The sequence below is a fragment of the Cardiocondyla obscurior genome, linkage group LG11 (assembly GCF_019399895.1).
Source record: "Cardiocondyla obscurior isolate alpha-2009 linkage group LG11, Cobs3.1, whole genome shotgun sequence".
In the NCBI taxonomy this organism is placed as follows: domain Eukaryota; kingdom Metazoa; phylum Arthropoda; class Insecta; order Hymenoptera; family Formicidae; genus Cardiocondyla; species Cardiocondyla obscurior.
In genome coordinates this window covers 3,640,936-3,658,810 of record NC_091874.1, presented here as the reverse complement: position 1 = coordinate 3,658,810, position 17,875 = coordinate 3,640,936, and the positions used below count along the sequence as shown (strand labels likewise).

The following is a 17,875-nucleotide window of genomic DNA, read 5'->3' as shown; positions in this document are numbered from 1 at the left end:
TCATTGGCAATTTTTTTTCCTTTTCGCAAAAATGGACAAAAGCCAAAATTTAGTCAACACATGTCTGTTAATGCTGGCAACCCGAGTGCACGATTTATTAGCGGATTTCCTGTCTCTTTCACGTTGTCACTCGTTCGAAAATTTTTATCGAAAAGTACGAGAGCCGCCTCTCTTATATTTGCAGTTAATTTTAAAAGATGTATTACTATAGAACAGTACACAACCCGTACGTATATAAATCAAACGTGACAGAACGCGTAATAATTTCTTTTCAACGGTTGTAGCTCTCTGTTGTAAATAGGTGTTAATTTTTTTTTTTTCTACATGGCCGATGGATACATGAACACTTGGAATTTCTTTCCTAATCTGCCGCCAAGATCGAGCAAACCTCCTGTCCCACGGACTCATGTCGGGGATTGACCTAAAGGGCCACGTCAAAAATCATACGGATACATGTCTCAGACCGTTTTGACGTCGGGACACACCAGCCCCGTTCCTTATTGTAATTTAATTTCGTAACCCGATGCCGTGTACCTCCGATCGAGGAAATTATCCGGGACCCGTGTGGCACGTTATAATTTTCTCATAGGAAGCTCCGACGAATTAAGATTCGTACGTCGAAAAAAGTCGACGAGAATGTTTCTCTTCTCTAAAGCCAGAACCTTTTCACACCCAACGTACTCTAAATTCTTTCCCAGAAATTTTTTCTTTTATCTACAGAAGCGCGGGTTTCTTTTTATCAACGGAAAGCTATGAAATTAATAACGCGTAAGAGTTTGTACCGACATTATGTGAGAAATAACTATGCGAATTGCAGCGATACTAAACGTTACATATCAACCGCGGCGTAATAATACAAATTTACGTCCTACAATCGTACTGTCGCTATATGTTGCAGGTGATATGATTGAACACGCAATTGCTTTATCACCATAAGTTGTTGAGCAATTACACACGGCATAATATGCGACCTGCTATACGAATAATTTCAGCGATAACATTCCGTTGTATAATAAATGGGGATATAACAGGCAATGTTTCATTCCGAAACCATGGTAGTATACGCATTGCGCATTACAAAGTTGCTCGAGCTTTCCGCAGTACATTTAATTGATATTTAATAGATGTTTTATGTGCAAGAAGTAAGTTATAGTTATTGCAAACGGCCCTAATAACTTTAATAATCGATTCTAACACGTTTATGCAAAATACACAATGTCGTAAATATTAAAAGAATGTAAAATACCTTCAAATGTTACGTGATATATACTGTGAAATAATCAACAGCAGACTGCACAAAACGTTGCGTGCAAAAAAACGTTCTGTATTATTCCACGTGCGTTCACCTGAAGATTTAACGTGGCCTATCGATCAATGCTATCGCAAAAAAAAGTGTTACCGAAGTTTTTACGCAAATCTAGCAAAATTATCTTTGCCAGACGCAAGTGTGAAAAGTCTCAATAAATAAAATCGCACCGTGAAACGGCGTGCATGCACGCTAACGGCGTATCAGCGATAAAAAAAGAGGACTGCGTCAGCACACGCGCGGTGACGATTGTGCGAATAAGAATTATATGTCTAAAATATGTAACTTTGCATGAGAGAAACGCTGAGCAAAGAAATCAGTGCTCTGGAAGCGTACGAAACAAATAGAGATACAAGAAAAAGATACAAAAGCTACGAGGTGGTTAACGCGCGCACGTAAGGACCTAATTGCGTGCTTTAAACGAGTGCATAAAGTTGAGCCTGGGAAATCGCGAACTTGGTTTACATTTGATAATGCAATAACGAAGTATAAAATAAAAGAGAAAGAAATAAGTATGTGCGCGTGCGTGTGTACGTGTGTGCACGCGCGCACCTTGTGTATATTAGATGGGACGCCGTAAAAGTTGTTCTCTCCTCCGGTCCTTTCTCCTCTCTTTCTCGATTGCGTTGTTTCATCTTGTCTCTTTTTCCCCCCTTTATTCTCTACTTTTCATTTCTTTCGCATCGCTCGTTTCTGGCACACATACGCGCCCCTCGTCTGCATGTCTGTGCATACAGAGAGATGTGAGTTTCGCCGGTCCGCGTTATATTTACGAAGAGCCTCTGCCTCTAATGGTTTCGATGTGCTCGGATGCAACGCGCGTACCTGTCCCGCGTGGCGTGCGTGTGCAACACACGCGCGCATGGAGCGATTCCTCATGCGTGCGTGTACGCGGGCGCACGTTCCGATCCCGCGACGGCGATATGGCGCGTAGGTCAGACGAGGAAGGATTCGCGCACACACGCACACCCGCACGGGCCGCACGGGCGTGAATTATGCCTCGCGCGAGATGTCAAATTGCTCGCCATATCATAAAATATACAACTCCGCGCGCTGTGGGAAACATTATGTTCTCTCTTGGTTCTCCCGCTCTCCACCCCGGCCATTCCACCTTCAGGCACCCGGTGTCCCCGCCGTTCACCCTCCCACGAGTCCCTTCTATCCCTCTTCCCGGCCGCGTTTCTCACCCCCGCGTGGCCATCACGAATCGCAAATAAATTCGCGCGGCGCACCGCAGTCATATTAACGTCGAGACAGTTTCAACGCCCGCTTCCGGAAAGCGCATTTTTTTTTTTTGTCAACCGCGACGCAACGTCACTTCGATAATTACGAAACAATTTTGTTCACATACTTAAGTATGCATCAAGGTAAAAATTTTTATAAAAAAAAAAAAAAGCAATTTGCGACTCATTAAACGTGATATTGTTTCCGTAATATAAAACGCGCGAGGTAGCATCCATAGTTTCAAAAACGAGATACGTTGGAGAAAGCTGCAACGTCCTCACGTGTCTATCCGATCCAGAATGTAATATACCTGCGACTCACTTCATCCTGATCTGATTTAGCGATCTTTCCGCCACGCCTCACGTCTAATCGTTAAACGAGAGAGAAAGAGAGAGTGGCTCGATGCCGTTCATTAATAAGCCTAAAACTGGCCCACACACGAGAGTAGGCCTCGAAGAGAATGCCTCGCCATGCCCGAAGGAGAGATCTCTCTCTTCCTCTCGCTTCCTCCCGCGAGAGAGGAGCCGGAGATGAAAGATCCATCGATGATACATAATATATCGACGCGAAAAACCGTCGCATCATCGGCCGTCAATAAATTCCGATCGATCCCGCGCCAGCGTCTATTAATGACTAAACGTCGGCTAACCAAATTAACCGTGACTAAAGTGCATTTAACTCGGCATTCCTCGTACTCGCGTAACATTGTTTAAACCGCTCCGGTTACCGCACAATAAATCATGATCGGGTACGCGCGATCTCTTCCCCGGATGATTTTGCAAGCCTGTAATGGTATTCTTTAACGCAAACTTATTGTGCCGATAAAAAGATCAACGCCGCGTTAATCTCCGCCGATACTTGATTGACAAGCAAGAGTTATTCAGTTTGTAATAGCTTTATGTCGAGGTACTAAACGAATGTTACACTCAACGATTGCGGGGGAAACAAATCGTCATCTTAATGATACGTTAAAAAATATATTTCTGAATAGGCGAGACTGAAAATTGTTCTCTCGTTTTTTATTTAATCTCGCTAGTACTAAGTTATGGTCATTTAACAAACAAAATAATATGATTAATGAAAAAGAATCGTTCGTGCGATCGAAGAGAATTCGTGTTCTTTTTTTTACTTTTTTTTTTTGCAGCGCTTAATGAAATTCCTCGAAGATTACTTGCCGCAGCAAGGTTAATGTATCTTTTTAGTTGCTCTTTCCCCAGTATTCTCCTTTCCTCTGTCATCCCCTCGTCCTGATATTCTCTCAAGTATCCGTCGCGCGAGGTTTCCCCACTTAATCCTGTCCGTACGTAAATCATGAACTTCCTTCTCGACGCCTGCAAGGGTACTTGGCAGGACTATTCACGAAAAAAAAAAAAGGGGGAAGGGTGAAATGCGGACAAGAGCAAATCGAAACTTTTCTAGAAAGCTTTCCTCGCACAGAATTGAATCTTGTTCGCTTCAGTTTTTCGTTGAATAGATGAGTGAAAGTTACACAAAACTGCGTAACTAAAACACTCTCATCATCGATTTACGCCCACGAAAATCGATCTTTAAGAACGGCAAAATGTGTCCGAAAAAAGGAAAAAGCGGTATATTAAACACATAATACAAAGGGGCACGGGATATTGCGAAGAATGGCCGAAAGGCAGAAATAGCCTGAAACGCTATCGGACGAGAAAAAGAGGAGGCGAAAATAGGCGCGGTGAAAATAGCAGGATGTGTATATACAAGTGTGTATAATGCCACTCTCAAAAACACAATTCATCCCGATTCTCGAAACCGAAAAATGTTAATCCTCGACGTTTCCTTTTGACCGAACATTCCTTTTCCCGCCATCCTTCTCCTTTCCTCCGAGACTCCCTCGCTTTCTCGTTTCGTCGGCTGTCGTGAAAATATTACAAACGTTGACGATCTTCTAACGATTCGAGGCTGCCGCGGAAAGTGCCTTTGGGGCTCATCGGCGGATTCGACGTGGAAAAGCTCCCAGATCGAACAATGGATCTCTAACAAGCCCTATGTCGCGTCTGCATGCGCCCATACATACGTTTCTTCCTTTTCCTTCCTGCCTTTTGCGGTGCCGTTTAGCACCGGTGCACAAAGCTACAACAACGCGCCGCTGAGTTCTGCCCCGTGCATAAGCCCACCGGGGCCCATTTTACTTTTTCTTTAAAAATCTCGAGCCGCGCTGAAGCACGCGGGACCGGCGTCTGTTTGCACGCTTCTCCGAAGAGTGCCACTGCGTAAAAGTTGAAAAACTTGACGAGACTTTCAGTAGCCCTCGGGGTAAGGAATAAGGGCGCGCGTGTACTTTTCGCCTCAATAAGAATCTCCGATCCCTCTCGAGAGTCCTTCAACGATGTTTGTAACGGCGCGCGGCGTTTAGAAAAACATGCAAGTCAGAATCTCGGCGATCTACTTTTTTTTTCTTTTCTTTTTTCTATTTTTCCAGTTACATGAAATTAATATCAGGCGCAAAAGATTTACGAGGGGTTAAATAATCGTTAAATACGCGTAAAATGTATAAATACAGAGCCTATGTAGCATAGATATTCAATTACGAGTTCGACAGATGTAAAAAAATATTTTACGTTACGACAATTGTATACGCGTCAAATTAATAAAAAAAAATGCTACCTTTCGCGAATAATTTATATGACGCGCTTTGTATGCGAACAGTTTCATAAATGACCACGCTATCGTATTCAAAATCATTATAATATAAAAATAGGAACTTCTAATATAAATATCGGGATAATTAGCCGTACGGAGCGGATTATCCGACATAATCTGGCAACTCGTCCATCGATCGCATCGCGCTGGAGCTCAGACCACAAAAATGCCGCAAAGAATTCTGTGAGAACTGTACCGATTGTGTTCTCGTACCGGTTTCCTTGGAAGTGATAGGTTGGCCGGATACCGATCCTGGTAACTCTAGACGGACAACCGGGCATACCAAGTTCATGGCGCCCCTATCTTTTATGCCGGCAGTTTCTGAAAATCTCCGAGCTTGATCTCTCTACCCCGGATTACAGCCAGCGAGAAAGAAAGAGCGAGAGACAGCGAGTTAGAAAAAGAGAAAGAGGAAAAGGTGGTCAGATCGTGGAGGTCGTGCGACGAGCGAGATGGCGAGGGAAGCTGGGAGAGAGATTGGTTGTCAGCGGCAGAAGCAACCGCAGCAGCGGCAGCAACACGTGTGCGCGCGCTGGACCTGGCGGCGTTTACATAAACACGTATAAATGTCGTGTAAACCCTGGCGCGACACCGTCCCCCGCATTATAGAGGTGTGCGTGTGCGTACGGCTGGACGCGCGTCCATGAGAAGGTCCGGCGACAGTAGCATCCCCGGGCTCAGATAACCGGCGAGGATATACGACTCTAAACTGCGCCTACGTGCGGGGACGTTCCCGGGCTACCGAATTTTCAAGGAGTCACGACGGAACGTCAAGATAGCGACGGTAAGGACACACGGGGGAACCGGATCAAGGATGAGAAGTGTCCGGTTGACTGGCGATTCTCGGTAAAAACCGGCAAAATGTCGCGATGAAGGCACCGGAGTGCTTCTGGTCGTTGAACATCTACCCGCCGAATATCTCTCGTCTCTAGCCCGAGATAAATGTTTTTATTAGCAGCTGCACGAACGGATTGCAGACCCCGAATGGAAAATGCAAATTTCCGCGCTGTTGTATCCACGAGAAGACCGATACGTAAACAAATCTGGAACGGTGTGATAACTTCTGAGGCGGCTTAGATGGGAACGAGATTCTGCCTAGCTTCGTCAGAACGTTATTTGGGTCAAGCATTATCTTATCCTGACGCGATCTAGAGGTAGCGGCCTAACGTGCTTTCCAATAGTCGCCGGGGGGTGGATATATCACGGAGGCTGTCGTGGGGCCGCAGATGACGAAGATAGCAGGCGCGCGAACGGGAGGAAGGAAGAGACAGCAAAGGAGAAGAGAGGGACCCGAGCAAACACTCGAATTACTTGAGCAAAGAAACATCTGCCGATGGCGCTCTCCTTTTCAAAACCAGCATGGCGGAATGATCGGCGCATCAACCGGTAGTTACGTTTACCCACGGATCTGCGGTTCTTTTTTTCCCGCACCGCGCTTTTCTCCCTTAGACAGATTCCCCTCTCTCGTTCTCTGCTCTTCCTCGTGTTCGCGCGCGAGATTATCTTTCGCAAAAATAAAAAAAAAAAAAAAAAATCTAGTTGCGTTTTCGCAAGTCTCGTTCGTCTACTTCGCTCCCTCCGTTCTCCCCTTTTCGCGTCCGCGGTCAGGCGCTCGTGCGGAAAGAGGAAATGCTTTTCTCTCGTCCCGCCGTGATCGTAGTATTGCGAGCAAATCTGCGGATACCAAACATAGCAGGTGCTACGTAAACACGCCGTCACCAGAACTCCCGGAGTGATCCGAAACGCAGTAGGCGACTGCGGCTACATCTCGGCAATTCTTTCAGTTTTGTAATCTCGGATGTGCAAACAGAGCGATATTTTTGGAATCTCGCCCAACCCAAACGAATTGGAGAACGATTAACATGCGCGGCGATTGATTTCACTCTTTGACAAACGCCGCCGATTAAATCACCCTCCCGTGGTGCGTTTCGAGATTTCAATTTCTCCCGAACGCACGTGCATCCATCGCTCAGCGTTCACCACTCAGACTTTTTCATTTTCAAACCCTTTGCTAGAAAAATCACCAATCTCCGAATCTCACCTTCTCGAATGGCTCGGCGGAGAATGAACGGTAGACTACGTGCGGAGAATGCAAAAAAACCGGTGTTCCATCGATCGCAGAATACGCGTGCAGCATAAAGTGCTACTCGAGTTAAAAAAAAAAAGAAAAAAAAAAAGATCCAATATCTAGCGATTCTAAATCGTACTAAGATCAAGTCACATTGATTTCGTCGCGGCTTTTCCTATCTTCCCGCTCGATCGTGATGTCATCGATATACATTTGACAGCGAAACCTCCAGAATTTCCTAATGCCAAACGTATAACAAGAAAATTATCCACTTGAAGAGCCTCCGAAAATGGAAGCAGGAATGTGTGGAAAAAGAGGGAGGCTGAAAGGTCGCTGGAAAAGTGGGGAGGATAGTTTTCTCGATCCAGTAAGGTTCGCAACAATGTCCGGTGGTAGGACCTAGGACTGGTGTCCTCCACGAATACAATGGCCGCGAAAAATCATCCATTATCCGCGCGAGATCCGTACACAGAAGGGAGATGACGAGAGAAAGACGGGAAGAAGATGGTGAGGTTGCAAGTTCGGGCCCATGGACAATGGTGTACGCCCATATATCACCCGACTGATTTTTTCAAAAACTGAAATCAATGAGTCTTTCTCGAAGGTGTAGCGAAGAAAAGGTGGGATTTTCCATGCCGGGTTTTCAGGCACTTTTTCGAACTAGTGGAACACTTCCGATCGCGCGATTTTGACCATTAAAAGATTCTATTATCCTCGCTTTAAATACGTAGCGGAAGCACGAGGATTTACGGATATTTTCAGAATTAAAATAAAAAAAATTTAAAGTGAGATTTAAATTACTAAGTTTTAAAAATATTTAAAATAACTTTGATAACTTTGATTACAATGAATATTTTTATCATTTGATATAAATGAAAGATTTGTTTCTTTTCGTTTAAATATTTCATCCCTTAATAGATAAATACGGCCTCATAATCTAAATCTAACCATCGAGCCTACACATTATATGCATATATACACCCATACACGCGAATAAGTACGCATAGGCACGCATGTATGCACGTACGCACACGCGCAAGCTCACGCGTGTATCGCTCTTCAATTCCAGCCATAGCCAAAACGATTATAATAACTATTTTATCCGGCGTGGATCTGGGCCATTGTGCCTCTCGATTCTGAAAGTCATAACATGGTGCCTGTACTGCCCTTCGGGAACTGCTTCGTGTTCCCCTTTTGGCCGTGCTATACTACGGTGTAACCTGGTGCACCGTGAATTTCAAGCACACGTATACGAACACGTACGCACGCGAGCGAGTGTGCACGTGAGCCCGGAGATGCGAACGCAGAGACCGACATAATCAGACCCTTCTGTGACTACATTTCTACCGCGTATGTATGCGTACCCCACACGCGAACACGCATTGTGACCGTATATGCGAATGCGAGTATCTATATACGTACGCGTGACACACGACACGCATGTACACAGACGTTTATCTTCCAAGTATATGTACGCACATAAGTGCAGTGAGCGAAACGTGCGCACGGAAACTCGCATTGTCGTATGCACAGGCCGTCTCGAAATTGTCATGTATGATATTACTAACGTATGGTTTATCAATCCGATTTTCCACCTTACAAAATTAATCTCGCGAACCAAATAAAAATTACTACAATCCTAAAAAGTCTCAGTAAGATATGCCATTTCGTTTATCTATACAATGATACAGATCAAAGTGCACCGTGCGACAAAGTATGATTTTATAGAAGATATTACTTCGCGAAAAAAATCGATTCCTCGGGATTCTAATAAAAAAAAAAATGCCAGTGCCAGAACAAGCACACACAAGAAGAAAGTGTCAAGTTGCATTTTCGAGACACCCTGTATTCAACCACCAGAGATCGCGGTTTCGCGCTGACATCGGGACACGCACGTGTGCGTACGTGTACGCGCGTCCGTGCGCGTATCGCGGCGGCGGCACACATTGACCGCCGGCAATATTTCACAGCATATTGTTGCCATCTGCACACGCAACCCCGCGCGCGCGACAGAATGCACGACGTAAGAGAGACGCGCGCTTTTATTTATCTATTATTTATTTGCCAGCGCGCGCGCTACCGGAGCGCGGTGCTCCGGCCCCATGATCCTGCCGGGGACAGATTTGAAAAGTTATTAATCGTTCTGTTTTGGATAAGAGCGCGGCGGCACTCTCGGGTCCCATCCCCGAAGCCAGACTTCTTTTATGCGAGCTAACCAGACGACGGCGCATATTGGCCGCGCGAGCTAACGTGCCCCTTTCGATCGGGAGGGTTCCTCGAGAAGGTGTGAATCGATGGGTGGAGACAAGCCGCACGAAATTGAAATCGAGTCACCTCTCGCAAAGGGAACGCATTTGCCGCTATATTAAAACTCTGATAAATCTTATTTACGACATCTCCATCGTTGTTCCTAAATCTTTAATTAGACGCGCCGAAAAGGTTTCGTGCAAATGGCAACTATTAAAACGCGAACGCGTCCACACACGTGCTACCTCGATGGCGAATCACGCAGGAGTAAATTGTTGAAGTTTTTTTGATAAGATGTCGCGGTTTAAGTTAGCCCCGGTTTATCTCTCCCTGAGAACACGGACAGGCCAATTCATAAATATTCACGCGGTGGCAAAAAAAAAAAAAATCTTGCGCGCCATAAAATGTAATATCTCGATGTTGGATACGCCTTTGCAATCAAGATAACGAAAGTGTCGTAAAATCCGGCAATTGAAATCTTTCCGGTGGCATATAAAAAAAAACAAAGTTGCAGCGTCGCGAGATAAGCGGTGACGCCGGTGCGTGGGACCGTTATCTGCACAACTTCATAAATATTTAAAACGCTCGCTTGCATATGATACCACAGATGCCTGGCAACGTCCAAACTTAAATATAATTTGTATCGGGCAATGTGCCTTCTTTTTCACGATGATACGTAATCTTATCGTATAATTGATACGCGAGATGAATAACAATATCGTTATGCCTGAAAATTTAACGAGCTTCTATAAAAATGTAAGACCGTTCGTACAACGATCACCTGCGGTTTCGCGTTAATAAATCAATGAGATACCGACTTGTGCCGTCGTTTTGTAGAAAATCCATTTATTCGAACTAAATATTAATCTCATTTATTTTGCATAATTTATCATTTAATAAATAAAAAATTAATTAAAAAGTAAAAAGCTTTTCACGTGAGAATTTTTCAACAGAAACGCGCAGATTTGACCCGGCGAGGAATCGCTCCCCCTCGGCACTCATTTCGGCTTTTTATGCATTTCGGGTAACACATATTTCCAATTCTAGCCACGACTTCTCCCCGCAACTCGTCGAAGGGGCGAGAACGCGGGTGAGAGTCGCCATTTTCGCCATAAAAAATCCGCCAAGTTCGCGCTTCCTGTTCGCGCGTCTCCTCGAGAGCGCAGCGCCAGGAGGAAGCTCCGGAAAAGAGAGTAGAATACGGGGGTGTGGACCGACACGGTAAAATATATTCCAGTCAACTTCCGTTGGAAATAAATAAGAGTCACGCCACGCGATCTCGCTGCGCCCCGACAACGGCGGCCATTCGTGTGCAGGGGACCTTATCTTTCGATATCTCTCTCTTTCCCTTTCGCACCCTAAGCTAAGAGAAGCCATCGAGAGGCGTTTCGCCGGCACTCATCAAGATATACAGAGATCAAGATGAAACTCTTCGTAATGCGTTCGCGTAATCGTTCTTTAATTACTAACACCTACGTTATTGTAAATTATATCTTCCTAATGTGTCTGCGACATAACGAGCGACTAATTGCTTTTAATTATCTTTGATATTATTTTACGCCAGTTTCAAAAATTCTTGAACGTATCTTTAAGTAGCCGAGTCGTTAATTAATTTTTTTTTTATTAATTTTATATTACGCAATAATACTCTGACATGTTATACGTTTGTTTCGAATATCATTAACTTTGTGCTATTACTTTTTTTCTTTCAGGCGAGAAACCTTTTAGATGCGAGTACAATGGCTGCGAGAGGAGGTTTGCGAATAGCAGCGATCGAAAGAAGCACAGCCATGTCCACACTTCGGACAAGCCTTACAATTGTAGAGTTGCGGGTTGTGACAAGTCCTACACTCATCCCAGCTCCCTACGCAAACACATGAAGGTACGTCTTCCGGTTGAGTTAATCATGAAAACAGCCCGGCAGGCAGATGAAAATGCACTGCTAGGAATTCGATCCTATCATTTTACACACATTCAGATTGCTTGCATTTCGTAAGCGCTACGCTACGATGTGATTTTGACACATTAAAAACAACTTTAAGACGAAGAGACAGAGAAAGAGATTAACAGCACGAAAATATATGAATGTATAATTTAATATTGTGATTATAATAAATTTACGTTATTTCTACGTAATAATTTTATAATATTCAAAGTAAAAAATAGAGATAAAAAACCACGTAAAAGTTAATTTTCGCGATACGCGCTGTTAGCTTCTACCAGAAATGCTTTCGCCTACTGCACGGTTTTCGCAGAGATGATTCGCGGAAGGCAGTCATCGAGATTTGCTCACTGAATTATGAAGGAAGGACCAGAGAGATGGAAACGGATTCTTGATCTCCGTTGCTTTCGTTCTAGACTTGTTGATTCAAATCGAAATGCTATTCCTTTCGTTGATCCTCCCGTAATCTCTGTCTCGATATCTCAACAACCGACTTTAGATCTTCCAACGTTATAAATCTTTCGAAATATCAAAAATATATTCTGTATACTATACGAGAAACCTAAGAGCCATGTCCTGAGAAAAACAGCGATTTTTAACGGTACAACAACGCCTACACAATCGAAAGATTCCGTATATAAGTTACCCTCCACGTAAAAAAAAATCAAGTGCCTATCGATCAAAATTAATATAAATAATTGAATGTATAGACAAATTGGATTACGATATTTCGACGATATTTTCCACAATTATCCTGACAATGGAAAAATTCGCCATTACAGCCCGCTGTCTAATACAAAACGCATTTGAACGTTTCTCTTTCCAGGTACACGGTGTGACCGAGGGTAAAGTAGGAGGTGGATACGAAAGCGAGGGAGAAGAGAGCAGCAGCAGCGGGGGTAGTCTGTCGGTGACTGGTAACACGGAATCGCCTCAGCCACCTCCGGTTGTTCCGACAAGGACAACAACCAATCTTCCACCTACGAGTCGAACTCTCGATCCCTCGAGTCGCGGAGCACCTGAGGTGACCGAGTGGTACGTTTGCCAGGCACCGACAGTCGGATCGCAAACGGTGTCCCTACCTGGTCCACCGCCGCCGCATCATCTTGGTCATCATTTCAATCAGTTGATACACCATCAAGCAGCAGCTTATTAGGATATATCAAAAGGTCGAAGTTGTGACCAAGGGAAAGTCTTTCTAAAATCTCCGTTCCTATCCACTCACCTCAATCCGATGATGTGAAACAAGATTCCTAACTGAGGACGTGTTTCGTCAAAGGTAATATAAATGACAATCGAAGATTAACTCCTTTGAGGAATAATTCAAGGACATACGAAGAAATTCTGCACTCTATGTACGAACGGGTGGGGCTTTATTAGCGCGTACTAAGAGACTCGAGGATATTTAAAGTGTATCAAGAGTGTAACGTATTCGCAGTGCGTGAATGCATCTCACGTTTGTTTCAGCAAAATATCTCGTAGTAAAAAATTTTTTACTTAAAATCGAGAAAGATTAAACGGTAATATGTTTTTCAGTGATAGAAAAAAAATTCTGTCTTTGTCGGTTTAATAATTTATAAATTTCAGATCGTTAAAAAAGAATATGTTTTACGTCAACGTTACACTTTGGCGAAAAGAACATTTTGTGACTTTATTATTTCTCTTTTAAATAATCTTTAACAGGATTGTTGTATATAATATTATATAATATAATATTATATCTTTCACAGCAATTTTCTTTGCGTGAAAATTTATGTAATTAAAGTATTTAATTGACGACTTTTAATTTTTAATTAAATTAAAAATTAAATTAAAAACTTGAAAGTAAATTTTGAAAAAGATATGCTGATCATAAAGTGTTCTTTAAACCAAAATATCTCTAGTCTCTATAAAGTTTCAAATAGTCACTGCTTTCGATGATATTTCATGGAAAATTATACAAGTCATCGTGCATAATGGAAATTAGAAATTTACTGATTCAGACTTTAATGTAATATCACTGTTCATAGGTACATATAGAAGAAAAAAAAAAAAGATATCTGCGATATAATAAGAAACCGAGTTATCAATAACGTATGTAAAAACGCGATCGGTTTAGCGTAATAATGCAAACTATTGAGGTACAATAATTTTAAGTTAATTTATATTCAACTTTAGAAAAGTTGCGTAGAAATACACTATATATCTTGCCACTTTGATATGCGAGATATTAAAAAACACGATCGTATCTCTTGATGTTAACGAAACTCGAGATATTTACTTCGTGCGAGAATCGTTAGATATTAATTTCGGAATTTCGTTTCCTACATCTTTGGCTAAACCGGAAGGAAAGAATAGTTACACGGCTTAAGTTACCAAAGATCCGTGCTAACACCGGATCAATTTCGATATTCAAAAATTTATGAAACATTGGAGAAGACAATATCTACAATATAATTAAATTGCACGTCGAAGTAATGGACAATATTTCGTTATGATGCCGGACAGTATTGAAAAAAAAAATTAATGAGAAACATACACGGATCCACGCGTGTATACGTGAATAACGCAAAATATACACGATATGTGGATAACATAAAATCCAACTTGATTAATGTAAACTTTATTTCTATCTGTGTAAATTACGTTAAATTTTTTTTTTTTTTTAATTTGTCTAGTTTTGGTAACGCAGAGTTATATGTTCTTTGGCACGAGATGTACGATAACGTTTAGTAAAACGTTGCGAATGGGAAGACAAAGTGTTATTTGCATTCGCTAGTAATAATAGTCATGTATACAGTATCAAAATGGCACGGTGTATACGTTCTCATATAGCAAAACATTGTTGCTCGTCAATAACCGGTTATTTCTTTTTCTTTAACTTTAGCTCTTTTGCAGGGGTGACTAGGCGCAGTGATTATTATCACTATTTTAATTTGATCAATAAAGATTAAGACTTCAGTCAAATTTTAATATTTATCTAATAGACGATAATAAAAAAAAAAAAAGACAAAACGTTCTGTATTATATTTGAGTATACCTAATTTGCCCACGTATGTTCTCGGAGAATATAATACTCCACCGAGAGATGACGATCGGATAAGAATCGTAGATTTCTGGATTTCAACTCAGAGCCTCGGCTCATTAGAGCCGTTAATGAGACTTACGTGCATCTTATTACAAGCAAGAGAACCAATTGCACCGCAGAAAACTAGCAACAATTAGATTTCGCTATTTTATTTTTAGAAGAGAATTTTGTTTCATGAAAATATTTAGTGATAATTTTCAGAGATTTTTAGGGGCAAGAATGTAAATCAGTAAAATTATATTATAAAAGTGGAAAGCGGCAGGAACAATTTCATTTGCGCAAAGGTCTAATTATTAGACCGTTACATACAAGATTATTTCAATTTTCGCATTTATACATTATAATTGATTTATCGCGATAGTTTATCATTAATCGTCTTTGTGATCTAAGTAAGATCTAAATATGTGGTCTTTTCTTCATTGGTAGTAAATTATAATAAACTATGTTATTTTGAAACATAAAAGACTGAAGATTAAAACTATTTTATCACTGGATTCTGGTCATCTAATTATAAAATTACTTTTAAGTTAACCATATTTGAATAAAAAGCATCTCAAAAAAAATTTTCCTGCACGCGGTGTACAAAAAAACAATTTTGCATAGCAGAATTGTATTTTTTTTTTTCTCTCTTTTTGCTGTGATTATTTCGGATCGTCGTATTTTGTATATTATTTATGCTAATTCTCTTTTTCCTTTGTAAATTTTATAAAAAGTTAAAATTATCATATTAATCCTTTGAGCAGACTAATAGGCTTTATAATCTTGGGATTTTATATTTCTAAAATAAAATTCACTTAGCATTGTAAAATAATGACTTTTTAACATATAATTTTGGAAAACAATATGACTAAGCTTGAATTAAAATTTGTTTTACATTCTGACTCACTTCACACATAAAAATTCAATAAAAAATTTGTAAAAATTTACGAAGAAATTATTTTTTTTAAGAAACTCGTAAGTAAAGTTCTTTAACATAAGAAATATTATTTGTGATATACCTGTACTATGACGGTCATTACAAAACATACCGTTTTATGCATTTCATATTTGTAAAAATGCAAATTCTTCTTTAATTATTTTTGAGCGAAAACTTAATTATCGAATGAATGCAACTGACAGTGTAATATGTTATATAAATATATAAATAAAAAGAGAGCGAAAGAGAAAAAGAAAGAGAGAAAGTGTGACAAGATAACACAAATTAAGCACAGATATACAAAAATATACAAGCCACGCTCGTGCCTCAATTTTTTAATCGCCAAGTAATTAGTGCGGATTTTTTTATTCGTTAAAGAATTTCTCACATACGCTTCTCCTATAATCGAATCTAATGGCAAACCACTTTGCATAATATTAGTGAGAAAGAAAAAAAAAAAAAAGGTTAATTGATCAATCGCGCTTTATTTTGGCAAGTACGAGGTATAAATAGTATTTTGCGAGACTTGGCGGAACCATGTACATAAATGTCAGATACGACAACACGAACTACGGCAGCGTAGAAGTTTAATGTAAAATATTAACGATTTTTATTATGTGTGATATCTTGTAAATTTGAACGAAGATAAGTGAGTGTAACATTATTGTAATAATTATTTTCGTTGTGTATATGCTTATTATATATATTATATATATATATATATGTCAGCGGAGAAAAGAATATCAGCATTTGTCGAGCATTATTGTACTATATTTGTTTTGCAGAAGACCCGAAATATATTGACACGAGATAGTACATTGAACTGCAGTCTTACTTATTTTAGATATTAAGTAATCCTGCATACAACATGTACGTTTTAAAAAAAATTTTTTTAATTGATATATTTCTTTCCGTAATGATCTGCGCGTATTAAAATTATTTGTACGTCACACTGATATATTTTTATTAACACGTTAACAACAATACTTGAGAAATTAATTTTATTATGCCCAGTAAAAATATAATCTCATTAAAAATATGCGAAAAACCTAGTTGCGCTAAACCTAAACGAATAATAAATCATTTTAATAAATATATAACGAAGTTCTTACTTTCAACTTAATTCGTATTTTCTCCTCCCCTTCCCACCCCCTCCTTCTCTTTCGTACGAATAATGGCAGAGAACTCGCGTGTGTGCTGGGTCTTCCAAGATTCCAAGACAAGATTATAAAAATCGTTTCTCCAGTGAATTATAGATATTGTATAGCACACATAAGATTCTTATTAAACTGGCCCCAAACTTAAGGAGCATCTCGTGGGGCGTATTGAACGGATAAAAAAAATGGATAAGAAAGGGGACATATATACAGGAAGGGTTCGGTTGGCATGGCGCCACGACATGTCTAGGCACCTACGCGAGAAAGAGAGAGGAAGAGAAAAAGTGGAGGCGATAGCATCGGCATCGGGACGGCCGTGGCGTTTTATTGCTCGATAAGCAGATGAATTCGTCAGATAATTTCCAGGCCCGATGCAGATGATTTTATTAGCTAAACCCGTACGAGACCCCGGAATTCTTCGAGTCGAGGATTGAGATGACACGGGCTCCGGCAAGATTATCAGAGATAAGACGAGATACCGAGGGAGGTCCGGCCAGGTGTCTTCGCGTGAATTCGTATGATCGATGATTTTCGGATATGCTAAACTTTCGCGCAGCACGTACGGTATCTCGTACCGATTTGTGGGACACAATGCGGGACAAGCGATCGACAAGCAAGTTCGCGGTAAACGGTGACGCGTCTTCGTCGCAAAACGCTCGGAATAACGAAAGCGAGAGCGACGAGACAGAAGGATGGACACGAAAAAGATCACTTCCATCCTCGAATAGATGCGCGCTTTTGTCTCGCTGCCTCCGTCCACATTTTTTTGCCTTCCCTCATGAAAGCGAGATTCGTATTAAAAAGGCAAGGCATATAATTAATGCCCGACAGTCACGAACGATACGGAGCGCGAGCCGACACTGGCATCCTACATACACGTGCCGATTTATAAAGAACATACATTCCTTTACTCATACACATGTTCGTATAAACGCGTACGCCGTCGCGTGCCGTAGACCTGATAGTTAGATGAGCCGCACGACATACGTACTTGCGTGTTAAAGTGCGCGAGTTCTAAAGCCATTTTCAGTAAATTCTTTTAACAACGAAATAATTAAACGAGCAAAATATATATCATAATTCTGTCGGCATTTTTTACCTTTCGTTGTAAAAAATAACTCTTTTTTTATATCCCTTACGAACCTTCCGCAAAGTTTTTGTGTTACGTGATGTCTAACGATTTTACGAGAGTTTCTTTATTGAAAATTGCCGAATAGTTATCAGAATTAGAAAAGTAGAAATGCGCTGATATGAAAACTTTATCATTTGTCTTCAAAAGGA

General features: G+C 40.9%; 1 protein-coding gene across 1 annotated transcript in view; it reads left to right on the top strand.

The window, feature by feature from the left end:
- Positions 1-16,500, top strand: part of LOC139106364 (pair-rule protein odd-paired) — a 28,896-nt gene extending 12,396 nt beyond the window's left edge. Inside the window, exons 2-3 of the mRNA XM_070663079.1 lie at positions 11,225-11,394; positions 12,281-16,500. Of these exons, the coding sequence (XP_070519180.1) occupies positions 11,225-11,394; positions 12,281-12,610 (500 nt within the window). The 3' untranslated portion in view covers positions 12,611-16,500. The remainder of the gene's footprint in view (positions 1-11,224; positions 11,395-12,280) is intronic.
- Positions 16,501-17,875: the final 1,375 nt, after the last annotated feature.